Genomic DNA, 27,304 nt, shown 5'->3' on the forward strand with positions numbered 1-27,304 from the left:
TCTCTCCGTGCCCTGCCGTCGAAACTTCACCAACACTTCACAAAAGTTCTAAAATTTCATCGCCAATTTCTCACATTTTCCCCTAGTAATGAGTAATGGAGGAGGCCATGGAACTGGTCTAGAACACCAGGTATTGTACCCGTTTGTTAAAATTTAAATATAAGTGGAGAAAGTGTTTTTATCGGTCATTTTTACGATGTCTGAACTGGAAAAGAAAGGAAAAACGTGGGTTACATAAAATAAAGCGACGACGACGAACAATGCACACTGCATGCGCAGCTGTCGACTCGTGCTGTTTCTGAAAACGTCTGGTGGTGGCAGATAAAAAGAAGGGAAACTGTCTCTATTAAACCAAAAATTCACTTGTTTATTATTTAGACAAGTGTTTCCTCTGGCTTCTTGAGTTAGTCAGGTAGTAAAAAATCGATTATAAAGCAACAAAATGTGTGTTATAATTATTTATATCATCATGCGGCTTTTGGTTCGGGTGAATTTATTAAATTATTTAATCGTTTGTGAATCGTGCTTATTTCCTGCTAAACATGCTGAGCTGTGAGCATGCTGACTGAGTGAAAACAACTGGTTAGGCAGAGAAAGAGGGAAAACTCACTATTTTAGCAAAGTCTAAACCTTTAACTTGTTTATGAGGACCAGTATTTCCTCTGGCTTTTGGATGTATGTAGCGAGGTCATAAATTAAAAATGTTTTTCATCAAACAACTTAACAAAAAATTGTCGTTTGCAAGAATGCACACAATTTTGAGTCGACACAGCATGTGTAATGTTCCCTTTTTTTTACTTCATGTTTTTGGTGGAAGCGTGGTGGTAAAAAAAATTGAATAAACAAGCTTGTTACGTGGGGTACACTGCAGGCAGGTGTGTGATGACCTCTTCCACTGTACCAGTCTGGACTTTATTTAAATAAATGAGAGGATGAAACATTGATTAATTTAGACACGCACTGATGTAGTTGGTTTTAACTACTTAATGTGTTATTAAGTTCATATTTTGATATTTTTCTTTGCAACTCTTAACCTTTTTAACTCTACACTTTGAAATATTTGTAAAGGAATTTCAAATTCTTCAGCAGGATAGCCATGACAACAAAACATGATTTCTCATAATTATGGTTGTTTTATAGCAATTTGTTAAAAGTAGAAACTACTTGACATTTGAAAGATTTTAAAGAAAATATTTATTTTTGTCAATATTTTGGCCCAAATATTTTTATCTCTGTAATTATTGTGTGGATTCCAATCACCCCCAATGATCCTGCCAGAAGGATTTCAATCTATCAATCTTTTTTGCCTCTACTGTCCCTAAATCAACCTAAAAAAACAAAAAACTCATTTATATGTTTGTCGTTTGTCAATATTATTGTCAAAGAGGGCAATGTAAAAACTTGTACCGGAAGATGCAGTAGCAGGCCTGATACCATTGCCTTGGTGCCCTTGAAATGCTCCAGTAGAAATTTTAAATTTCCTCATAGGGTGCCCTTTGCCAAAGAGGAAATGCCTTGGTGCCCTTGCCCTTTCAAATTCGAAACATACAGGCCTGAAGTAGTCGAGTGTACCATTTTGAGACTCAACACAGTCTTGCATTCGATTTTGATGCAGTGTGTCATGGCCAATCGGTCTAGCACACCAAATTCAAGTTCTGGTGCCTGAGTCATCACAATGGGGTTCAAATCTCAGTCCGTATCCTTGAACACGCTACTTGTAATTGCTCCTTGGCGTTATATCCTGACTTGTGGAATCTGTTGAGTAACACAGTAGACCAGAACAATGAGCACAACTAAAATTATCCAAATTTCTTCTCCAATATTTAGGATTGCGGGTGTTTTCATTGTGACTAGCTCAATGATTAATAATACAGAATACTAATACCAGCGTTCTGTAACATCATTAGGCTTATAGGTCGTCCCAGCATAACTGTGCAAGAATTGATACTGTGAACATGTCTACCAAAAGTGTTTTACTTCAACTTTTTGTGAAGATTTCTATTTATTTTGCCAGAATTCACCACACATGCAAAACATAATGATCTCCATTATGTATTTAGGAGCAATCTAACAGGAGACCATTTCAAACATCATCATGTGTAAATATTTCCAAAAACTTGTCAGCAACTTGAGACTAGTCCATCTTCCAGTTTGAACCTTACCTATTCATGAAATCTAGTCGTTTAAAAGACCTTGTATAACAAAGCCTTCTAGTGTACATGCCTTCATTGTGAAGTGTATGCGACTTGGCTGAAGGTCAAACTACATGTAAATTTGTCCATTGTTTGTCTTTGTGCCAAATCTTCAAACTACACCAAAAGGAAGGTTTTATTAAAGACATTATGTTTTTGTGCAAGTTTTTTATTGACATTACACGGTTAAAAAAACCTACTATTTCTCATGTTAAGTGAGAAATAGTAGTTAGTAGTTTTATAAGACTTGCAAAAATGGTATGTATGTATTTTTTCATGTAGGGCGAAAGGTACTTTCCCTGTGAAAAGGACATGTTTGTTGGAAAATTAAAAAGTTATGCAAGAACAAGATCAAGAGTTACGTGACTCAGTACAACCACAGTCAAGCTTGACCACAGTAATGTTGCTTACCAATAATGGGTTGTACTTAAATCAACAATGGACAGAGAAAGTCTTTGGAGTTTTCGTAAACTTTTTAGTTTACAGCGCTCTTAAGAGAGAAAGACCATGCACATTTTCAACGAAACCAAAACTCACTAAAATACATTCAAGATTTGTCTGGTCTATGTTGCAGCATACATGTACAAGGATAATGGATGACAGTGTCTTAAATATAAACTTTTTGTGTAAATTGTGAACCCATATATCATGTGTAATATTAATTTTAGTTCTTAGAATTTTAATAAACAAATTCTCTTTTTAAAACTTTATTCCTGAACAGTTCGCTGCACTAGAGTTGAAGGATGGCGGACGACAGGAAGGTAGGTATTATTATTATCTTTCTGTTAAAGGCTCCGGACACCTTTGGTAATTGCCAAAGACCACAGTATTATTCCCACTTAGTGTATCCCATCATAATATAGGCACAAATTAACAAATCTGTGAAAAACACTTGTAGACTAAAATAATAACATTAAGAGAGCATTTACATGTACAATGTTTTTTCACTTTCTCATTTCAGCTAAGAGGTACATTCCTCCCCATATGCGTCAAGGTGGGGATGTAAGCAGAGGTAAGTTTAATCACTCTTTGATTGGTTCTGTTTATTGGTTTTTAATTTTGTTACTTTAGTGAAGTGGGAGGAGACACTTCTATTTTGAATAAGGCACCTCCCCCCCAAAAAAAAAAAGCTCTCCTTTTGGTTACATGACTGACCCTAACTTTACGCAGCGACCCTCAACTTTTTCTTTAGCTAAAAACAAAATATAAAAAAATGTAAATCATTTAAAAAGAATGCACCATGGATGTGCTTTTACCAACTTAACATGTTTCAAACAAAATTCAAATAAAAAAACAGAACAAATTAAGACAAATTTACTGATATCTCCTGGATGGGAGTCTCATGATATGTGATCCATGGCCGTCTTCGTGCGTAATCGGCTACTTCCACCTAGCAAACACCCTAAATTTATTTCACTGCGTGCACATGTTTTCTCAACGGTGCAGGCTGGCATTCCAGAGATTTGCACAATCTGCAGACAGCGTGCAATCTTACCGAATCATCAGATTGTGCACCATACTTACAGAGCGAAATCTACAAATTTTGCACGCTTTTGCTCGATCAGCAGATTCAGCTGCACATACTACAAAGCGCAAACTGCAGATTACGCACTGCAGATTGCGCACAAGTTTGTCCAATTTGTTGTGCAAATGAAATCCATTGAACATATAAATGCGCGAGTGTGGACTTAACAGAAGTCGTTAAAATATACTAAAGATGTCTTTGATGCATTTTGGAGCATTTTTATAATCTCACCAAAAGTATCAGAAAAAAAAGAAGTTGTGAGCAGGTTTAATTGTTTAGAGATGCAAGCACATTATTCAGATTCTGTTCCGCTAACATGTATCTAAGCCACCCCCCCCCCCACTTATTCCCGCACTAGAACTGCCTTAAAACTGTTAAATGTTCTCGCATCTTGCTCTCAGAAAGCAAAACAAAATACACAACATGGCAATCCAAATGGTGGTGGGTTGGTCACACCATGTATTGGGATTTGTTTTTCTATTTTTCGCACTGTTGCCAATGCATACCTGCCAATTTTATCAGAATCATCCTGATTTATAAAAAAAAAGGGTAAGTAAATAAGAATATTGCGATTTCTAATAAAAGGGGAAAGAATTTTTAGTAGTATTATTGTTATGACTAAAGGTTTAAAAGGTATGCAGTTGTGATTGGCCATTGCCTGAAAACATGTACGTGTAGACCAATTGACCCATTTCATGAGTCAAAATCCATGCAAAGGAATTGACGCCCAAAATGGCAGCAAACAGTACACACAACATTTTGAGGAGGTGCATTCTGAGTCATGCAGGGGGGGGGGGGGCAATGACCATGTAACCCTTTGTTAACAAAAAGAGGGACCTTGTACATTCTAGGGTGTTCCTTGCAGGCAAGATGCTATCCCGGTCATATGGGAAGTTTGACGTTTCGTGCCCGTAATTTTCACATCAATTCAAGAGTTTTAAAATTAACAGCTCTGTACAAGATTTTAGATGTGTCCCCTTTCTTCATATCAAAAGTTGTTAAAAACTTACAGTGCAATCTCCATAAAATGAAAGATTGAATGTTTTCTACCATTGGGCTGTGTACAAATTGTGCCTGCAGTCCATGTATTGTGGCTCTTAAGTAAACATGTGATGTCACATGTTTAATGGTCTATTGATATGGAAATTCAATGATCATTCGTTATTCATTTACCACTTACAAAATGATGACCAAATTCAAAAGATTTTCACAAGGTATGTTTACGCATGAAACTCAAACCACACCTAACCAATTTCATGCTGACACTTTGCGGAGGCAATGGATGCTTTTGCCTCTGTGCTCAGGCCATTGCCTTTGATAGCTAAGATTCCCTCATTGGTTTGCCATTTACCTAGTACTGAGCAAAATGCCTTGCTCTGAACCAAACTGAAAATCCAACCACATGTTTTGTTTGATTATGTTCAACTGGGAATTACAGTAATTAACTGATGGGGTAAGTACATGTACTGCCCTAAAAAGAGTTCAGCAGTTTTTGTGTTGCGTTACCATGAATGTGTTGGATTTTGTTTAGAGTGAGGAAGTAAAAGTAGTAAGTCACTGAAGGGAGTCGAGTCCGTGAAGTACCGTGCCTTTACCATACACCATTGCACAAATCAAAATCTTGACATGCCGTTGTGTAGATTCATGATGAAGTGTTAAAGTTTTTGACATCCTCTCTATTGTAGTACATGTATTTGCATCGTATCTTCCAGACGCAATTTCATAGCGCTGCTTAAGCACAACAAGTAGCTAAGCACAAGAAATCATGCTTACCAGAATGAGGTTACCAACCTAAATGCCGTGTCACATGCACAATTTATGACTGGGACCCTGCTTCTTTTTGCTTAGCAGAAAAGTTGAGCAGAAAACTGTTGTGAAGCACACTAGTTGAACCCAGAGCTGTGTATCGAGTTGCAACATGGAGATTTCAGTTTACTTCGATCATTTGGTTGCATTTTCAGCCTAAATGTATAGCACAAACCATAGAGCTATATATATTGACTAGAGCGCTAACACCCCGTTATACACGCATTAAGGTTTTGAAGCCGTACAAATTCCTCATATTGCGTACAAATTAAGCGTACAAATTGCGAGCGTCATGTGCGTCATGTTAAAAAGGCGCGTATGCTTTTTTTAGTACATCAATCAAGTCAAACTTACGTTTTTTGTAGCGCGGACATACGCGAATGAGCAGTCGCGTACGTAAGCGCACGCGCCGAATGTAAACAAATCGCGGCAATGTGTGTTCTAACTTAAAATTAAAATCGTTCCATAGTCACGCAACACATCAAACATGTCTGCGCCTAGGGTGGCTTCAAAACGCAGAGCAAGTTAGCGCTCTCGTCACTATATATAGCTCTATGGCACAAACCCATTCGGCAGTCTAGACTGGCACCCTTACCAGATGGGAATAAACTCTAAACATTTTGCAGGCCCAGAATGTTACCTTTTTAAGGGCTTCTATTTATGGGGAACAATGGTCGATAGCCTCTGTGTAGTTCCAGGCCTCATGTAGTAACACAAAAGAACAATCATATTGAACATAGGGTTGTTCAGATTAGAAGTGGAAAATCTTTTTTAAAAAAAGAACAAATGGATAAAAGACATGATAGTGGGTACGTTGACAGCAGAAGCTTGTTTTGAGAAAAAAAAAAGTAGCCACCAAAAAGAACAAACAGACCAAGAGACGTGACAGTGAGTTTGTTGACACCAGACACAAGACATTATACAGGCACCATGACACTAATTGTACTGTATCTGAATGCATTCAGGATCATATGAAGACACTTGTGGGCACCGTTTGTTCTTGCTCTTTTACAGCAAGGTAAATAATAGAGCGATTATTGTCTGCTTTTCAGGTGGATTTCCCAACTACCCCACAAGGGGGAATTTTAACAACAGCTTCAACAGAGGTAGGTCCCGAAAAACCCTTCTGTTGTAGTGTTGTACTGTGAAATAGTTGCACCCTTCAAAAAAAAAAAAAAAATCCTCAGAAATGACTCAAGGCGGATCATTTTAGTGGGTTTTTTTGGCTTTGGAATATTTCCGATCATCAACTGCAGGCCTTTAGATTTCATTCCCTACCTGGTGTCGTTTTTACATCCTGTTTTTCTTAAACATTATACCAAAATGTGGTTGTTTTAAACTTGTTCTACCAGGTCCTCCACCAGCTGGCAACTTCCCAAACCAGGGTGGATTCCCAAATCAACAACCCCAGGACTTTGGTGGCGGATACAGCCGAGGGGGCGGATACAGCCGAGGTGGCGGCCGGGGCAACTACCGAGGTGGAAATGACCGCGGAGGTTTCAACGACAGAGGCGGGTTCAACAGCCGGGGAGGCGGCTTCAACAACCAGGCGTTCGATCGCAACCGTGGTGGTGGTGGCGGCAACTTCCAAGACAGGGGGTACAACCCGGCGATGGAGAACCCCGCTTTCAACAACCAAGGTGGAGGCTTCGGTGGTGGTGGTGGTGGCCGTAACTTCAGCAGCTTCAACCGGGGGCAACAGGGCGGAGGATTCGGAGGGCGTTCTGACAATAACTGGGGAGGCAGCGGCGGTGGAAAGCCCTACCAGAAGAATAACCGCTGGAATAACGATGATTCGTACGGCCGTGGACGAGGACAGGAAGAAGTGACGGAAGAAGACTGGTCCAAGCCTCTGCCAAGGAATGAACGACTAGAACGGTGAGCTCAAGAATTGTTTTTTACTTGAATAACTGTTAGTCTGCTTATTAAACTATGCATGCTTGTGGTAAATATTGTTTGAAGATGACAACAGAACTCTGAGAAGAGGAATAATCATGTTACCAAGGTATAACAAAACAATTGTTGCATGCTGTGATTTCGGGTCCGTGGGTTTTTGTACATCCTTGGGGGCAAATGGCACCCTACCCTTGACTTCCCCTTGGGTGCCATTATCACCCCTGGGTGTACAAAGTGGCATGGATCCCGTCACAGCCTGCAACAATTGTATATTGTTACTCTTACACAAATCTGTATTAAAAACTGTATACCCAGTACATTCACAGAATTCAGGAAACATACAGCGCTTGATATAAAAAAATAAGTTATACTGTTTTCCCGATGCAAAATAAACGTACCCTAATAAGATGGAATTTTGTTAGTCACGGTTAATTACCATTTATTCTCCTTAGTGACCTTTTTGGGTTGACAAACACCGGCATCAACTTCAACAAATATGAGGACATTCCAGTGAACGCAACAGGAGAGGACTGCCCAGAACACATTGAGAGTGTAAGCATTCTAGGGAGTCTCCGGGGCCCAATTTCATGGCTCTGCTTTCTGGGCTTACAATTCTCCACTTGCGTGCAAGCGCCAAATTTCTACGCTAGCTGTACGCACAGGCACATGCCAAAACACATGAAATACGCTTGACTTAAGCACAGAAATAGCTCCTTTAATTTGTTTGTAAGTGCAATGATTTTCTTCTGGTAAGCATAAAAATGAAGTTGGGCACTGCTTATGGCCAAATTCTGTGCTTTCGATCACCATTCTCCACTTATTGTGCAAGTGGCGAATTTCTTGACAAGCTCCACCAAATTATAAATTTCAGCACCATGGGTAGGCCTATCTTTTACGAAAGACAAGGCGCACTACAAGTGTACAATACTAATATAATGAACTTCTTTTTTGAAGGAATCAGCCTTTTGTCAGAATGGACCATTTTGTTATATCACTACAAGCTTGGTCTAGTGCTAATTTGAACCCTGTTCCTACTGTTCCGACATTCGAGATGCTCCCTAAGTCCCTATTTGCTTTTTCCTCCTCCCCCACACAGTTCAGCGACATCAACCTGGGTGAGATCATCAGTAACAACATCAAGTTGAGTAACTACACTAGCCCAACCCCAGTGCAGAAATACGCTATACCGATCATCAAGGGGAAGCGAGATCTCATGGCATGTGCCCAAACAGGTAGGCTTGGCTTGTAATTTCTCCCGTTTTCAGAATATTTTCTACTCGACATTGAGTGAGGGAAAAAAGAATCTTAGAGGTAGGGTGCCAGGCCCGTTAGTTTACGGAAGCAGTGAAAGCGATTGCCTCCAAGCCCCCTGGTCAATGCCTTCGTGCCCTTGAAATGCTACAGTAGTAAGCTTGGGCGGTTCCAGAAATTGGGGCTCGGTTCCGGTTCCAAAAAAAAGCTTGGTTCTGAGACATACCCAAGTCCAATTCAATATAAAACATAAGCTGCCAGTCCCGAGCTCACACACACACAATTGAGCCGATCTATTTAAACTGAAAATAACCAAGTTAATCAGACCGGTCCGGAGCTCACACACACACACAATTGGAGCCGATCTATTTTTAACGAAAAATTAATACCAGAATACCCACCAAGTCAATCACACATCGTGCCACCGAGCACCTATTCTCCCTGCATTTATACAAGTCTTTGATTTTGCCGGCAGCAGTACGTCCGTAATGCAGTACGTCCGTAGTGCAGTACGTCTGTAGTGCAGAACGTCCGTAGTGCAGTACGTCCGTAGTGCATGCAGTGTGCCGTCTCTGCACATAGAAGTGTACATGCCTGTACATGCATACAGTACTGTGTATTTTGTGCATGGGAAGTGCTTTTATGAATATGGATATATCGGCAGCCAATCACAACGTGCTGTCTGGTTGGACTTTGGACTCTTTATATCTCAGCATGCATTAGATATACAGGTGGTGGTTGTAGATGCCTATGCATTAGAGGGGGGCTGTGCACTGTGTGTTGTATAATAATGCAGCCACATGTGATAGTTGATACTCATGTCGGCTTGAAGCCTTTGCATAGTGTATCTGCGGTCACCGCTTTCAACATCAAGCCTCAATTTCTGGAGCCGGTTCGTCCCAGGATCGGCTCCACAGAGTCTTTTATAATTGGGACTCGGTCTTTTAAAATCGAAACCGACAAAAGCGGGTACCCGGTTCCACAGAAGAGTGGAACCGCCGGTCCGGTTTTCAATTTGGAACCGGGTAGAACCGTGTAACCGAAGGAACCGCCCATGCTTATACAGTAGAATTGTTTTATTTCCTCATAAGGTGCCCTTTACCAAGAAGAAAATGCCTTAGTGCTATTGCCCTTAAAAACCGAAGCATACAGGCCTGTTTTTCACTCTCTATTCTCAGTTCTGAGGACTCCATATTGTTTATGTTAAACAAACACATTATATGCAGTGGCGGGAACGTGTTACATGTTAAGTAACACTACAAGGTTCACTACTTTGGTTTTTGTTTATATAATGCTGATCCGCAGGCTAAATCATCAATGAAGATGCATTAAAAGTCGCCTGTGAAAGTAATCTGAATATAGTGTCTACATGTTGAGACAGCCTGTCACTGTATTGTCATAAAGAACTGTTCGAAACCCAGAGAGGTGACAACCGGTACCAACCATATCTCTGGTTGCTGCATTAACAAATGGACACTCGGGAAATTTGAATCTCAAAAAAGTTGTCTTCAGGTGATCTTTGGAGATTTACATTTTTCTGACAAGCTTTCATTGGTTTGAAATCAACAGGGTCAATTGAGAAAAAAATGACTTCAAAGGATGCTTAATACCATCAATATAACAAGTGGGATTTTGAGAGAAAAATTAATTATACAAATCACTAGAGATAAAAACTTGGTATCATTTTCACAGTCAAAACCGTCGGAGAGTAATTTTCCTCCATGTGAAATGTTGACAATTTATTTGTATTCCACCCCCCTCCTCCAACCTTAGGCTCTGGAAAGACAGCTGCCTTCTTGGTGCCAATCCTATCCCAGATTTATGAAGGCGGACCATACAAGTCAACTTCTGGAACAGGGGTGAGTAATAAAGATTACGCTTCTTCAAACACCTGCACAACTTGGACCGGTATAAAACACATCGTGAAATAAACACTGAAGTACCAGTGCTACTGTAAACACGCAAACCATTACGTCACACCCTGGACTGAGTGACGTGGGTTTATCTTTGTCGCTGTGCGTTTTCCATCGTCTTGTCTGGATCGAGTCCGTAGTGTGATATCACCGTGCTGTTTTGATTCCTGGGGTCGATTTCACAAATAGTTAGGACTAGTCCTAGGAGATATTAAACACTTAAGGCTTGTCCTAAGTTCTAAAATCCACCCCTGCCACCGATTTCACGAAAAGCTAGGATTAATTCTATCTCGAGTTCGGACGAGTAACCTATCGTGCATCCTAACGTCTCTGGAAACGGAAGTTAACTCATCCAAGGTCCTAAAATTGGGAAGAGTTTCGTGAAATCAACAACTGAGCACTCTGGATCTTTTCGTAAGACTTTCTAGCCCAGCATGACACTCATCCAAATTTTTTTTTTACATTATAAAACAATTTTGATTGAATTTTACTCATGTAATTGGATTCTAAGAAATGAACAATAACATTAGTTTTGTTTGAGTTCATCGTAAAACATCTCGGTTATACATTGCTACTATGTACCTAGGCTCAATTTCATAGAGTTGCTAAGCAAAACAAAATTTGCTTAGCATGAAATTTTTGCCTCGATAAAAACTGAACAAGACTGGATTACTAACAAAATTACCACATGATTTTCAGGATTTATAAGCAAACAACAGCTGAATACCAGTAACAAGCATTGGGCAACAAATAAGAGTTTGGTTGTTAATCCTGTTTTTGTCAAGGAGCTTAGCAGCTCTTATGAAATTAGGACCTGTTCTGCTTGTTCAGTTCTTTGTTGAAGTTTACACAAATGTTTTATCAGACTGATTTAGACGTGTTTACGGTACAAATTTTTGTCTTTGATATTTCTTTTTAGGCCAATCGTCGTAAGCAGTTCCCCTTGTCTCTGATTCTGGCACCTACCAGGGAGTTGGCCTCTCAAATCTATGACGAAGCAAGAAAAGTAAGCATCTAAGGATTCATTCTTTTACAGTTTTCGCTGTAATGTTTTTGATTGTTAGTTCACCTACTTTTTCTAGGTGCTTTTATTTGTGTTTCAACTGAAGAAATCACTCTTTCATTATGTTCACTGGGATTTTAATTTTTTGTTTTGTTATTTTGTGTACAGTTCTAGGACACATAGTCTAGGTTTGTAAATGTTTATTTGAACTAAGGGATCAATCTTCTTAAACCTTTGCTGTGTTTTTAAAAACTTTTTTAGCTTGCCTACTTTCCCAGATGCACATTTGTTTAAATTAAGGAATCACTTAATGGGATTTGAGGCATTGCATAGTGAGATAGCAATATATATTTTGTGTGCGGTAACACCATGTGAGTATCTTGCCAGGTAGAGTTTTGTTCTTTAGAGAACTGTCTTGCTATATTTTCTACTACCACGGAGTAGATTTATCAGATTTTATGGGAGACTTCTCAGTTCTAAAAAGAACTGTTCTGCTTGATAACTACTACTTGGGCGGAAGTTAGAAAGGCGAATGGGACTGCTACTGCTTAAGGATCGTTAAGAACTGCACCACCACCGGGTGAGTTCTTAAGTAGTCACAATGTTTCGAATAGCCTTTTAAATCCTTTGATATGATGTTTGAATTGTTTGCAGTTTGCCTACTCTTCCCGTGTGCATGTATGCGTAGTCTACGGTGGGGCAGACATCGGAGCACAGATGAGGGAGCTGGACAATGGCTGTCACATGCTAGTCGGCACACCAGGACGTCTTGTGGACATGATGGAACGCGGCCGCGTTGGAATGGAGAACATCAAGTAAGGGTTTAATGGGCCATATTTTTGACCGCGTGAGGGCGCTCTCAATCACTTCCGGGGGTATATTCATTCATACGCAAAACAGTTTTTAAAGATTGGAACACATTATAACCACAGACATCTAATCCATCACATACAATAAGACTTTAAAAGGAGCCGTTATAATCCACCTCTAAAGCAAATTGAAACTACGGCGCAACAAAAGTGACAGAACGCCTATTAATTTGTGCAGGGCGAATCGCGTGTACCCCCGGAAGTGATCAAAATACTATTTATAGCGCCCCCGCGCGGTCAAAAATAAGGGGCATTGAATAAAAGTTGGCTTAACAAAAACTATACCTCTTGTGGAGCCTTTCTGTTTTCTGAAAGCAGGCCTTGAATTTCATTCTTGAAGGAGCACATCAATTTTCCTCCTGCAATGGGCACTTTTAGGAGGAAAGTTCATACTTGTAGTTGGAACCTCAGCTGAGATCTCGAAATCAATTCAAATATTTTAGTGAGAAATTACTTCTTTCTCAAAAACATTGTTACTTCAGAGGGAGTCGTTTCTCACGTTGTGTTATACTATCAACACCTCTCCATTGCTCGCTGTCAAGCAATGTTTTGATGCTAACAATTATTTTGAGTAATTTCCAATAGTGTTCAGTGCCTTTAATGCAAGGGTATTTACTTGACTTTGCAGATGGGTGGTGTTGGATGAGGCTGACCGTATGCTGGACATGGGTTTCGAGCCGCAGATTCGTCGCATCGTCGAGGACGACACCATGCCCAAGACCGGTTTACGACAAACACTTATGTTCAGCGCCACCTTCCCCAAGGAAATCCAGGTACGTTTAAGTCTTGTTGTTCTCACTGAAAAACCGTCCAAGCTTTCTAATTCACTTCTCTAAGGAGCGTGCCACCCCAGAACAGAGTGTATATTGGCCTTGGCCTAAGAGGGTCTATGTACTTTTTGTAGGACAAAAAACACAATGTCGACAGATTTACATTAAACTTGCACAGTTTGAAGATAATGATGGTAGAAAGCTTCCCTGAAAATATTCTGTGGTTTTTGAGAAATGAGATGAATTTGTGTATTTTCTTTCAGATTCTGGCACGTGACTTTTTGGACAACTACATCTTCTTGGCGGTTGGCCGTGTCGGCAGCACCAGCGCTAACATTACCCAGAAAGCTGTCTGGGTAGAAGAGAGTGACAAACGCTCCTTCCTCCTGGATCTGCTTAATGCAGCAGGTAAAAACGATATGACAGGTAAGGCACTTTCTCTCTGCTTACAAAACCACCATCTGCACCTGCCGCAACGCTAGTTAAACGGCCACCGTATCCTCGCCAAAGCAGGCCAAGGCATGGTTTAGTCTAGCCCCATAAATCGGTCCAATCCACTCTGTATCCTTGGCCCCAGCACATCTGATATCAAAATCGTTCTTTTTTTGTTGTAAAAAAAACCATCTGCAACGATCTGCATCATGAAACTTACTGATCTAATGCATCTGAAGTTGTAGATAGCTCTACGCCTGGATGTGTTCAAACAAACTAACGTTTTGAAATGAATTTTGAGTGTGAATTTTCTCAACGATCTTAACAACTTGCTCGTTTTTTCGAAGCGCGCACACAAGATCTCATAATGAGTCGGGTTCCTTCAATTGTAGCAATTGATCACACCATTTTTGATAAGTGTTTAAGGGAACCCGACAAAAAAAATGTGAAAGGTTTTTATATCGATGCTGCTGGGGCTAAGGATACGGAGTGGATTAGACCGATTTATTGGGCTAGGTTTAGTCAAGTTTCAGTTGAAGCCGCGGTTACTTTCCCGAGCATGTTTATCCACGTCTTTATGCATGCACAGTAAGACATCTTCTGTTTGGTACACCAAAGTCTTTTTGTCCCAAAATTGGCTCACACTATGTTGAATTCTTTTGTTTAAAAGACGAGCTTTGATGTTGTACACCCATTTTTAAAAATGCATGCTATATCTTGACCTACCTTCTTAAGAGTTCCACCCAAAAAGATATCAATGTTGTGGGAAAAAAAAACGCACCATAAAAAATTCTTACTGGGAATAAAAGGACTGTACTAAGTCCACTATGTGATACTGTGGCCGTTTAAATGGAGTGACAACGGAGCACGAGTAACCCACAGCCTTTCAATCAACAGGAGACCAGGTAAGTATGAAAGTCGGCCTGAGAAGCCTTTGCTTTCCTCGCTTCATCATTGCTTCACGAGGCATCTTCATCACATGGACTGGTTTGTTAGACGGGGCTGAAAGCTTTTGCAAAGTTGGACAGATTGTTAATTAAAGCATATTAACACTGCTTACCAATCAGTCAATGTCAGTGAGCTGCTTAGCGGATTTAGGATGCTTAGTAGAAATGTGACCCCTTACAATATGTATGTGACTGAGATTTGATTGGGCTGCTAGTTCTCTAGACGGCTGAAGAGGGTGCACTAAGCCAAAAAGTTAGTGAGCGGCTTGTTGACATTGGCTCAAGCTGTGACGCCACGCTAATCTGTAAGTTCTAGCTGGCTGGCAGTTTGAAAATGCTAAGCAGAGTTGTCTGTATTACAAGGCCATGTCACACAAGGCAGTTACAGGTAACCGGTTCTAGGCAATTTTCAATAAGGAAAATTGATTCAGATTTCAGTGTTGTCATTATTTTCTTGTGGATATAGTGAGTTACCCTAGAAGATTGTCTTTTGTGCTGCCAAAAAGTTCCTATTGAATGCAGTGCAGTTGCCTCCAAGTTGCCTGTGAAAATTTCCCCGTTGTGACATGGCCCTTAACATGTTGTTTCTTGCGAGAAGCATGGGTGTGTTCTGTACACAGTTGTGGTTGAATATAACGATGCCTGTGTTGGATTCAGTTCACAAATCGGGTTCGTTTTGGCCGACCATGCATGGCCTCTAGAGGGCACTCTTTGCTTCTCGGGAAACGACACTCATGCAAGAGCATTACACCAATTATGTTTGATAACCATGTTTATTTGCTCTTCTGATGGGCATAACTTTGATTAATGGTTTTTTTGGCACAGACTTTTAGGTTTGATCAAGGAAAGTTGACAGAATGATTAGTAATTTTTAAAGATTTGAATTAACATTTTTTCTCCATTCCTTGTTGCTATGTTTTTTTTCTGTTTTGAGCCTTGCATGCACATCCATGCCACAAATTTAAACTTTGATATGAAGTAGGGTGTTTTCACATTTCAAGAATATTTTATCAGGAGAATTTCATGGGTCATTAGGTCAAGACACAGGGCAGTGGAAGTACTTTACTTCCATGCAATTCCAGACTTAGTGATTTGATACCTCAATAAGAATGCTACAAGCTAAAGTTAAATCAGAATGTTCAAACACTCAAATGCTTCAGCTGCATCACCCTCCGTCGCACCATCAGAATTTCAGCACACACTTACAGCTGTTTTCAGCAAATTGTTTTATAATATTGTTTATATATTTTTTTTATGGTAATCATAATCCCCTTTCAAATTTCTGAAGAATGGTCGTATCTCATTAGATTAAAGAGCCTTCGGCCCTTTTCATATTAAAAGCCACAAAACTGTCCCTTTTCTACAAAAAGGGCACCAGTTTAGATCAGTTCAACCTCTTTGTTGCATCATACTTCAGGCTGTGTGTGTTGAAGGCATGCTAGTTGTGTTTTTATACAATTACATCAATTTGATGTTTAGAATCAGAAAACCATTGCTAGACACCTTACCACCACTGTTTGCTAACTTGAATGAATTACAGCAATGTTCAAATCTCATAATTAGGCTGCTTTATTTTACAGACCATTGACATTCCATTTGTTGCACTTTGCCTTGCATTTTGGTGAATAATCCACTCTTAAAAATCATCCCCAGTTCTTGCATGAAGTTTCCAAGTTCTTTTAAAGTATCACTTTTGAAACTTCTGTTGCTGGATAATGGGAAAGTTTATTTTGTTTAATTTCACTTTTGAAGTTAACTTTCTTGCAACTTTAGTTCCTAATCATTGTATCATTTCACAAATTGTACTTGCGTACAGCTAGGATATTTTGGTAATTTTGACAAAATCCACAATCATACATGTAACAGCACTGTTGCCTTTTGATTTTTAGTCACTGAAGTTATTTTCAGGTGGGGTGGGGGGGGGTAGGAGGTCACTTTTTTTTTACTTTTTTTTTTAATTCATGAAAATAACAATGTAGCAGGAGAAAGGCATTTTTACTTATAGTGTAAATGACTTGTGAAAGTGGTACCCAGCTAATTCTAGTTTTAGCGCAGAAATTGGCGAAGCAGAATTTTCTGCGTAACAGCTTTCAGTGACATTGGGTTAATTTTACATGGTTCCTCAATACGCCTCTCTTAATACTTATGCATGACGTCATAATTCTAACCCAAAATGAGGCTATGGGCGCACGTTCCCCATCACTTGCAGTGGCTGCGCCCATCGCCTCGTTTTGAGTTAGCATTGTGACGTACCTCATGCATAAATATTAAGAGAGGCGTATGGTTGTTAATAGTTAGCGCGTTCGTGTCGCTATTAACTCGTGTGTGAACAGATGTAACTTCTGGGACGATAAGTTAACAATGTCTTGCGGGAAGCTACATTGGTAAAAATGGAAGTGGACATCTGTGATCCTCGCCTATCCAAAAACTAATGCCCTTATCTCAACCTCCTGTAGGTCCTGAATCCCTCACCCTCGTCTTTGTTGAGACCAAACGTGGCGCAGACGCTCTGGAGGATTTCCTCTACAAGCAGAACTACCCGGCAACCAGTATCCATGGCGACCGTTCCCAGCGTGAACGCGAAGACGCCTTGAAGTCATTCCGATGTGGACGCACTCCCATCTTGGTAGCGACGGCTGTAAGTCACAAAGTCCTTGACTGGCAAATTTTGACGAAGCATTGCTGTAAACTTTTACCACTTACCCTCGACCAATGTGTATTTATTAAGCACTGTAGACTATCCCAAGTAACTTTCTGAGTTTTGTTAGAAAAATCCACAGGCAATGAAATTTGCAGCAAGAACAGGCATGATATTTTTTTCCATGTAAGTCTGATTTCGTTCCCTTTGAAAATCAGAAAAATATATGGTTAAATGGTCTGAAAATTTTATTAAAGCCTACACCGTATTGATATGTTAATAATAACATCTTAAATAGCGCATTTCACAATAAACCGTATCAATGCGCTTTACATTTATAGTCCCCTGGTCATTGGGCCAATAACATCCCTTTAATCTTTCTCAGCTCCCAATAGGGAGTATACAGCCCCGAGCTGCTGTGGCGTTCCAAAGGCTTTATCTTTCACAATATCAACCTCTACCCTCGCAGGTACCCATTATACTCCTGGGTGAAGAGAAGCAATTATAGTAAAGTATCTTGCTTAAGGACACAAGGGTCACGACCAGGGTTCGAACCCACACTCCAGTGAATTGGCATCAGAACTTGAATTCGATGCTCTTAACCACTCGGCCATGACACTCTGAAAGTTAGTCAGCCCTTGTACTTAAAATGCTCCTACTTTTATTTAAGAAACAAACATCATGCCTGTAAGAAAAAGGTCATGTGTTGTGCCAAGCCTTACATTTTTTGTAAGGTGAAAGAAAGATGTTTTGATTTTCATTATTTAAGGTTGCTGCTCGTGGGTTGGATATCCCCAACGTCAAACACGTCATCAACTTTGATCTGCCCGGAGAAATTGAGGAATACGTTCACCGCATCGGTCGTACTGGACGTGTCGGCAACCTCGGTAAGATTTCTTTTAGTCAACGTTTTTCTCCTGTATGACTGGTAGGATTCAAAAGTGGCAGTTGCATGTTGGTGACAACACTAGCCGCTGATTGTTGAAATCGTTGTACCGCGAAGATTTCATTGGAAAAGCAGTTTGAATAAATAGATCTTCATCACGAAAATCCATGAAAAATGGTTGTTCATTGAAAAACAAATTATTAAAGGGTGAAATTTAAGGAGAAGATAGTAATAATTTTTTGTGTGATTTTCACTTCAGTGTTTTTGTGGGGTTTTTTTTACGCTTCAAAAATTATATGCAGAATACATGTGGGCTTGTGAAAAAAACTTGCGGGCAACCCAAAATTTTGGTTGAAAGCAAAAGAAAGTTTAACAAAAGGAAAGCTTTGAATATGGACTGAAAATTATTAAAGGCAGAAATTTAAGGAGAAGATAGTAACAATTTTTGTGTGATTTTCACTTCCATGTTTTTGTGGTTTTCTTTTTACGCTTCAAAAATTATGTGCGTAAAACATGTGGGCTTGTGGGAAAACCTGCGGGGCAACCCAAAATTTTGGTTGAGAGCGAGAGATAGAAAGTTTAACAAAAGGAAAACTTTGAATATGGACTGGAAGTCTTTGGGACACATAAGGGTAGCAGATATACCACGTACATTCTTATTGTTAGCATAGTTCTGCGCATGCACAAACTTCCAACAGTCTGCTGCCATCTTTGGGTAGCATCCCCTAAAATCTCTGATTGAAACTTCCAATTTCTTTTTCGCTCTGAACTTTCCATAAAAAGCTCTGTTCTTGTTTGAGATCCTTGGACATCCTTTCAAATACTGACATGCCCCTTCCTTGTCTTTTACCCAATGTTCTAGGTCTTGCCACGTCTTTCTTCAATGACAAGAATCGTAACTTGGCTCGTGACCTGGCCTCTTTGATGGTGGAGACCAAGATGGATCCCCCAGCCTGGCTGGAGACCCTTGCGTTTGAAACCAAGCAGAGCTTCCATGGAAAGCGTGGACGCAAGTAAGTACCCATTCAGTCTGTTACTAGAGTGATTTGTGTGTCGGTCCCGTCTGAAATTATACTGTAGAATGATATTATGTCTTGATCTACTTCGGAGGACTTCTTCTGTTTTTGATTGGTGTCCTCGGTCAATGATGTTACGGCTGGTCTGAGTTGTCCCCAGAACTCCTTGTCCGTCATGCATGCGGATTTTTGTCCAGCTGTCACAAATCCAGTGTCCCTTCTGAGCAGATCAACATAGGTCAGGTGACCTCGACCTCTTTGTGCTTGACCTTGCTTAGGCTCCCAGAGGACAAGCTTGCTGGCTGGAAGCTCAGGGTGGCGATAGCAGTGCCCTGCAAAGTTCACTCTTCTTGCGCAGATTTTGTCAATTATAATAATAAAATAAATAATAAACCGTATTTATATAGCGCATATCACTAAAACAAAGTCCCTATGCGCTTTAAGGAAAACAAAATAAAGGAAGAATGAACCATCAAAGAAAGTTACTGAAAAGCGTTGAAAAGATGAGTTTTAAGGCGTTTTTTGAATGTGTCAACTGTGGAAGCATCCTTGACAGACTCGGGTAAGCCATTCCACAGTTCAGCTGCAGCTACTTGGAAAGAGCGAGCACCATAAGATTTTGTAACAGGGGTGGAAATGACAAGAAGAGACTTTGACTTAGAGCGTAAATTTCTCAAAGGAATGTATTTGTGAACTAGGTCCTGGAGATAAATCGGGGCTGTGCCTTGCAAACATTGAAAAGTTAAAAGGAGAATTTTGAATTTAATTCTAGCTTGAACAGGTAGCCAATGAAGATTTTGTAGGATGGGAGTTATGTGATCACGTGGACGAGTGCATGTGACTAATCTAGCAGCTGAATTTTGAACTCGTTGCAGTTTTTTATTAATAGAATCCGGTAAACCAAAGAGAAGACTGTTGCAGGTGTCAATTCTGGACATGACGAGGGAATGAACAAGTGTTTCAGTAGTTTTGGTGTCGAGATATTTTCTTATGGAGCCGATTTTGTGAAGTGCGAAGGAAGCAGTCTTACAGATAAGGTTAACATGATTGCACATTGTGAGGTTTTTTCAAAGATGACACCAAGATTCCAAGCAAGTAAAACAGGATTGATGTTATCGTCGTCAAGCTGGAATGACACAAGAGGAGTACAGTTACGGTAACGGCTAGTGAAATGGAGAATTTCTGTTTTATCCTCGTTTAATTTCAATCCATTATTGGTAGACCAGTTCTTAATATCTTTAATGCACGATTGAAGTTTGAGAACGCTGTTGGACATCTGATTTTGTCACTAAGCTTTGGGAACCCGGAACACTGTTACTGAAACCTCTGTAAAATCTAAACCTTACCCAAGGGGTTGCCATAAGGTCGAAATGCCAGCGTTTCAAACTTGCCTCCTAAAATTCGGACGCTAGTTTTACATTTTGTAGTCAGCAATGAGTCTCGCCCCTGCATTTGTTTTGGAATGTCCTCTTTTGGTTGAGTCAGTCATGTTGGTCGATAGGTATTTCTGCCCTCGGATATTCCATTGTGTAGTGTGGTTCAGTGACTCACTTCAGCTGCAGTGATTTACTCTAGCATGAAATCAACAGTATTCAGTGTGACCTTTGACCCTCCAGTAGGCGTGACTTTTGACCTTCTAGTAGGCAACACCAAGTGACTGATCTTTGGGGGTTGTTTTTCTTAGGTTGAGTCACACAGTAATGTTGGAACTCCCATTTGACACATTTGTACTCATAAGATGTATTGGATGAAATAATATTATCAAAATAGGAGCTTAGTTTTAGAATATAAAGTTACAAACCACCAGGGAAACTGACTGGGTAAATTTGAAATAATTTGGGGTTTTACAAAGAAGTTTTATTTAGAACATCAAGTTAAAAACCATGAGGGAAACTGACTGGGTAAAATTTGAAATAATTACGGGTTGACCATAGAAGTTAAGTTTAGTTTTTTTTTAAGACCCACACGAGCATTTTTCTTGTTAAGGTGAATCCTTTACATGTGAATCTGGTGTTTTTTCCCATTTCCTTTTCATTTTTATTTGTGTTAATTTTATATAAATTAAATTCTATTTATATTATACACAAATGTCTATAAATAATTTTTTTTGTTTTGAAGATTTTTGTATTGGTCTTATAAAAAGAAGATTTGAATTCATAAAAGGATTTAGGCTTCATTCGATTTGTTCTTGTTTTGATACCGGCGAGACATGCACAGTCTATATCAAAGTTGTATATCAAAGTTGTATCTATAAGGGTTTTGAACATTTTTTTTTTTAATGAATCAAGTTTAGTTTCTTGTCATCACCTACTTCAGTGCGTAGGTATGCAAAGTTGACCTAAAAGTGAAAGTTGTATACTTAGCACTGCATTCCATGCCTCCTCAACCATATCAAAAGCACTGTGCCCATTCGGCTGTAACCCTTCAGTGGTTTGTGTGAGGGTTGAGGCTATTGTCAAGAATTTCAATTCAGTTATGGAATTTATGATTGACCTTTCATATTGGCATTGTAGATCAGTGTACATTTACACTTAAAGTGGCATAATAGGATTCACACAAGAGGGATGGTATATTATAAGTTAAGGGAAAAGTATACACTGTAAATACGTGTACATCATTTGCATTTTACAAGAGTAGAACAAGCCTATCCATGCCAAATCAAACTAACTGACCTAGTGGTAAAAGTTGCTGTATTTGTTACATTTAGCAGTCAACTCAAATGCCATGTCTTATTGTGCTGCATTTACCAGGGTTCCATTTGACATTGACACGACGTCAATGGGCAATCCCATGTCCCTAGCAAACTTTAATGCATACTGGCGTATTAAACCAGATATAACCAGAATGGTACAAGTTGTACTGAATTTACTTTTCAAGAAAAAAGTAATAGCCCAAAACCCAAAACAACAACAGAAATGACCTCCGTTCCCTTCAACTAACAATTAAGAAATTATAAATTATAAATTTCCAGCTCAGAAAAAAGATAAAAAAGTTCACAGATTTACAAACAACTTATAGGGTTTACAGAAGACAATGGTGAAAGACTTCTCTTGAAATATTATTCCATGAAATGCTTTACTTTTCGGGAAAACATTAAAACAATTATCAATTCTCGTTGTCGAGAAATACCGATTTATTTTAAACACATGTCATGACACCGATGACCGATTGAGCCTAAATTTTCACAGGTTTGTTATTTTATATATCAGTTGTGATCACGAAGTGTGGGCCTTTGGACAATACTGCTTACCGAAAGTGTATAATGGCTTTAAGAAATGCTGCTACCAATAAATGAAAGAAAGTGCAGCAGTATAATCTAGAAGAATTGATGTCTTTAATCAAATTTCGTTCTGCTCATGGAACACATCAATGGAATTGTTGTTTGCTTTGTATCCTGTTCCTTCAGGCAATGCTTCCCCAAAAAGTACGTACGTGCTGAAAACCACTCTTCATTTTTTCATACACAATTAACAACAGATCCATTGTTGTTCTCCCACTGAAATTGACGTTAAACCATAAAGTGGAATGCTGGAGTTTCAATACTTTAGTGGTTTAGGATGTTTATGTATTTTGGTTCAATGAGGTGTTAATTTGAAAAGCGAGATATATTTTAGAAGGTCTGATGGAAACATTGAAGTCTGGAATGTATTTCTAGTTGGAGAGTACCACTTCTCTAAAATGCAGCAATTCTTATACAGGTCATCCAAAATGTCTCTGATTGCCTTTTATTTGACCATCTGTCTAGTGTGAGCAGGTAATCATTGACTCTGGTTAATATGATTTTGTTTAAAATAATTAAGGGGGGACATCAGGGCTTAATTTCATTAAGCATGTAAGCACACAAAACTGCTAAGCACAAAAAAAGTATTGCTTACCAGAAAAGGTTGACAAGCCAAAATCAGATTAGGTTTATATTGTTGTGACTGGTGCCCCACTCATTTTTTGTTAAGCACAGAATTTTGTTAAGCCCAGAATTTTGTTAAGCCCAGAATTTTGTTCAGCCGTCTGTTATGCTTAACAGCTTTACAAAAAACACATATGGTTTTAGACGATTCATTTTCCTGTCATCTCTCTAGGTAATTGGAAGGAGCAACTTACACTTAGTTACTTTTTTTATGCTAACAATTTTCATCTTCTCTAGGAATTATGGATCAGGTGGATTTGGTTCCCGTGATTACCGTCAGACCAACCGTCCCCGCGGTGGCGGGCAAGCCGGTATCCAGTTCAGTGGCGGGCATCAACACCATGCCCAGGTGCCGTTCACCCCCTTTCAGTACCAGGCCCAGTATGGAGGAAGCTACACTCAGGCTAACTCTGGTGGTGGGAGTGGAACCGACTGGTGGGGTAGCTAGATGCCCTCTAGAGATGCGGTAAGACCATTCAGGGTGTGAGGTACCTATTCCCAGAAACCGAAGAAGCCCTAATCAGCTTTTTACAAGATGACTGGATTTTTTATGTTTGAGATTGTTTGATCTTGTCTTGAAAACATTCATATAAATCCTGTAAACAAAAACAATTGTAAACTATTCAGGATTCGTTGTGTTTTTTCTTTGATCACAGCACTTCATAAAGTAAATAGAGACTGATCTTTTTTCTGTACTTCATAAGCAGAAGAAGAAGAAGAAATATTTATAATCATTGAGGAGTCTCTATATTTGTTATAAAAAGTAATAATTTGGTTTGATACCGATGAAGAAAAACATTAGAAATTATTATCAAGAATTGGGAGGACATTGTCTTGATTCATGTAGACTTTAAAAACTATTTATAAACATGACGTCATCATGTGACACGTATGACAATTTATAGACTGGTACCGAGCATCCTGAAAGTATGGTAATCAACAAACAAAAAAGGAACCAGACAGGACAGGTGGCTTATATATGTACCACCACCTGTTTTCTTGTCTTTACTAATTGATTGATTAATTAATTACAGTAAATTGAATGTTATACTTAAAGCATAGTTGATGTTTTTTGGCAGTAGTTTTTTTTTTCTGTAGGAGTTGGTATATTAGTTCTGGCCCCTGCGTTGTTAGTATTTAACGGTTATTAAATATGTAGTGTCAGTGATTAAAAAGTTTCAAAATTTAACACAAATTTGCGGAGTTAAAGGACAACAAAATTGATCTATAAATTAAACAGATCTTATGTGATACTCACAATCTAAGTTCTCTTGAAAGTTCACTTGGATTTATAGTGTCTATAAACAACAAATTTGCAATATGTGTTACGCACAAATATCAGACAAGTTCCATTGGGTAAACGGTCAGTCGGACATAAATGACTGAATTGCTCTGCCGTTCATTCGGTGACAGAGCCACAAGAATTTATTTACCAGCAGATATTCTTGGACTAGGCTGTTGTCACTGTAAAGGATCTGCCTCGTTGAGAAAGTATTCACAATGTCTCACAGAGTGAAATATTACCCTCCTGGCATAAGTTATTAAGTATATATATTTTAAAAAGTGACTTGTTACACAAGAAGTGTTGGTTCGGCTGTGCGATGTTTTAATGCACTCGTTTATAGCTTGAGCCAATTGGCTTAATAGTAGTGAGTGAAGTGCACTTGTTGATCATTAATTGATAAGTAGCGCTCAGCCTGTGCAAAGCTTTTGCATTCACATGCATTCTTTGTATAGGCTGAACAGCTACATGTATCAGTTGAGGTTTATATGTAGAGTTTAGTCCGAGTGGCAACTTTTTGTCACTTCTGAAGATCTTAATTTTCTGCATGGTTTTTTGCAGGGGCCATAGTTGTTTTATTTGGTGTTTAACGTACTTTAATCAGTGCATATTCTGTTGTTCCATAAGTTTGTTTTTCCTTGAGAGACTCTCCTTAACAAAAATGATGGTGGAAAAAAACAAAACTTTTTTTTGTGATTTCATCTTGCGCCGTCATTTGAAGGAACAAAAAAAAAGGAGACTTCAAGATGACTTAAAATTCAGTCTGGCCGAACTTTTCACCAGAAAGAAAAGTGATTTTAAAAAATTTAAATGTCAAAATATGTAAACTCCAGATTGGCTGATATTGTTACATAGTCAAGTATTTAAAAGCAACACGAAGCTGAGAATTAAGATATTTAACGTCCTACTTGACTAAAGTTTCGCTTGAATTGTTGCAGTATCCCTCAACAGGTCCAACTCTTGGACTTACTTTGTGCAATGATCCAGAAAGACTTTTTATTGACAAACTGGCAAGATTGGCTAAATTCTTGCTTGAAGTTACACTTTTTTGAACTGTGTTTCTTTTGTACATAACCACTGAACCGATGCCAGGGAAAACCTTTGCATGAATTCTAAGTAAAATGTTGATTATTCGTATTTATGACACATCTACATAATATGTGTGTGCGCAACCCAATGTAAACAAAGGTTGAATGATTTTCTTTGAGCTATAGTTTTGTTTTTTTCAATTTCTGAGATGAATATCAATTTAAGGTCTACCCTGGTCGTCACTTTGATCCTAAGAAGGAGTTCCGCAGATATAAGGTCTCCTGCAAGATCGATAGTGCGAGTATGAGTGCCATGTGAAACAGATTAGTTCTTGTACTAATCGCTTATGCGTGTGACATCATCGTGACATCACTGGTTGTACTATTTCATTGAAGAACAACAAACTATACCATTGCTGACTGGTCTGGGCCTTTCGAAAAATTATTCTCCTTCAAAAATTGGGCTTGAAATTTGCTGAGTATATATAAGGTTCTAATATTCCTCCCGTATTTAAGAGTCATTTTCAGATTAAGGGAATGTATCTTCTTGGCTATTAATAAGAACATTTCTTACATGTAACCGTTAAGTAAGAAATGTAAAGGAGTTGTGGATGTAATTTAGTGTCTAGGGGTATATCGGCCGAATTCTGGGGGGGGGGGGGTAGTGTAACTGTAAGTAAACATTTCCTCAGTGCTTATGTATTTTTTTCTAATCAAGAAGTATCTCACTGTTGCTGTTGAGATCTTCAATACTGCTGGCTCTGTGTTAGGATGGTGGAGCTTGGCAGATGTCTTAATGGTTGGCCGCGTAGGGTGACTATATATAAACGGGGTTGAATCCCAGCACCCTGGTTGGTGTAAACCCAGAGTCGCCTTCGGCCATTCGGAAGCTTTTGTATCTTTGAGAGCCGGTCTTCAAAAAAAACCTGCCCTGTAAAAACATTGAAGTTTGAGATCTCAAACGCCTTTTTTTCCCAAAGATGTCGGCTCATTTTGTAGTAAATGAAGACGGTGTGGTACTTAGAATACAGGGTAAATAAAATCTTATTTATATTAATGTGGAGTTGCGGATGGAGCTCCGTCTTATTTCTGAGGCTTTATGTGCGTTTGGAAGAAGCTACCCACATAACCAGCTAAAATAAAGCAAGCACAACATTCTTTTCACCCGATTCGACTAGCCACCATGGTTCATAAGTATTAAAATAGTGCCCGTGATACCCTTCTTTATAACTCTCAATCCGTCTTATAAGAAGAGATGCGGTATCAGTCATGATACATTGGGTGCGTTCGTTTAGCTTCCCTGGGTCTACCCCGGTGAGTGGCGTTTTTTTCTTCCCAGGACGAACGTTGGTTATTATATGCACACGCTCGTCCTGGAAAAAAATAACGCCACACACCAGGGTCAAACCAAGGGGAGCTAAACGAACACACCCATTGTACCATGATAGTACATGGACTGCTCAGTAACTGGCTAGCAGGACCAGTTAGCTTTTTATATCACTACTCCCTTGCACTTGTCCAGCCAGACCACTTGAAGTGAGTTCTGACTGATCCTCGTGCTAGCGGAACCCATTTATGAGAGAACATTGCAGTATCATGGGAGGTTTGTAAGCGGAGCGATGTGACCTTGTGGCCTGTTTGTAAACCATGGTGGCTACGCAGTTGCGAATTGGTTGATCTTTTGAACAAAGATGTGTGTATGTAAACATAAAAAAAAGGCAATGTGACACATTTGCTTGGGGCTGTTTAGTGCCGACAGGGGACTTTTCTTACTTGCTGATGCCGATATGGCTTCTCTACCAAAAAAAAAAAAAGAAGAAGATTTTGTGATACAAACTGAGAAAACAGAAATATTTTTATAAGATTCATTTTCCTGTGCCTTGGGTTTCTAGAGGTAGGTGATGAGAAGTGCATCGTAGACATTTAAGGATTTAAACAAAAATATC

At 39.3% G+C, this 27,304-nt stretch overlaps 1 protein-coding gene across 1 annotated transcript; it reads left to right on the forward strand.

The window, feature by feature from the left end:
• LOC117298472 (putative ATP-dependent RNA helicase Pl10) lies at positions 1-27,197 on the forward strand. The gene is made up of 16 exons (XM_033781750.1): positions 1-130; positions 2,914-2,953; positions 3,154-3,204; positions 6,576-6,633; positions 6,871-7,401; positions 7,872-7,971; positions 8,516-8,651; positions 10,444-10,529; positions 11,503-11,589; positions 12,241-12,401; positions 13,084-13,228; positions 13,489-13,651; positions 17,061-17,242; positions 18,012-18,129; positions 18,991-19,141; positions 23,286-27,197. Exons 1-16 carry the CDS (start codon positions 89-91, stop codon positions 23,494-23,496), a joined length of 2,262 nt encoding a protein of 753 aa, XP_033637641.1. The 5' UTR covers positions 1-88; the 3' UTR covers positions 23,497-27,197.
• Positions 27,198-27,304: the final 107 nt, after the last annotated feature.

This window comes from Asterias rubens, chromosome 13, assembly GCF_902459465.1.
Source record: "Asterias rubens chromosome 13, eAstRub1.3, whole genome shotgun sequence".
NCBI classification, from domain to species: domain Eukaryota; kingdom Metazoa; phylum Echinodermata; class Asteroidea; order Forcipulatida; family Asteriidae; genus Asterias; species Asterias rubens.

Bases quoted from the DNA above. Each gene is read 5' to 3' on its own strand.
- LOC117298472 (XM_033781750.1), top strand. From the start codon at position 89: ATGAGTAATGGAGGAGGCCATGGAACTGGTCTAGAACACCAG. The intron at 7,972-8,515 runs GTAAGCATTCTA...TCCCCCACACAG, and splicing joins GCCCAGAACACATTGAGAGT to TTCAGCGACATCAACCTGGG. The intron at 12,402-13,083 runs GTAAGGGTTTAA...TTGACTTTGCAG, and splicing joins GTTGGAATGGAGAACATCAA to ATGGGTGGTGTTGGATGAGG.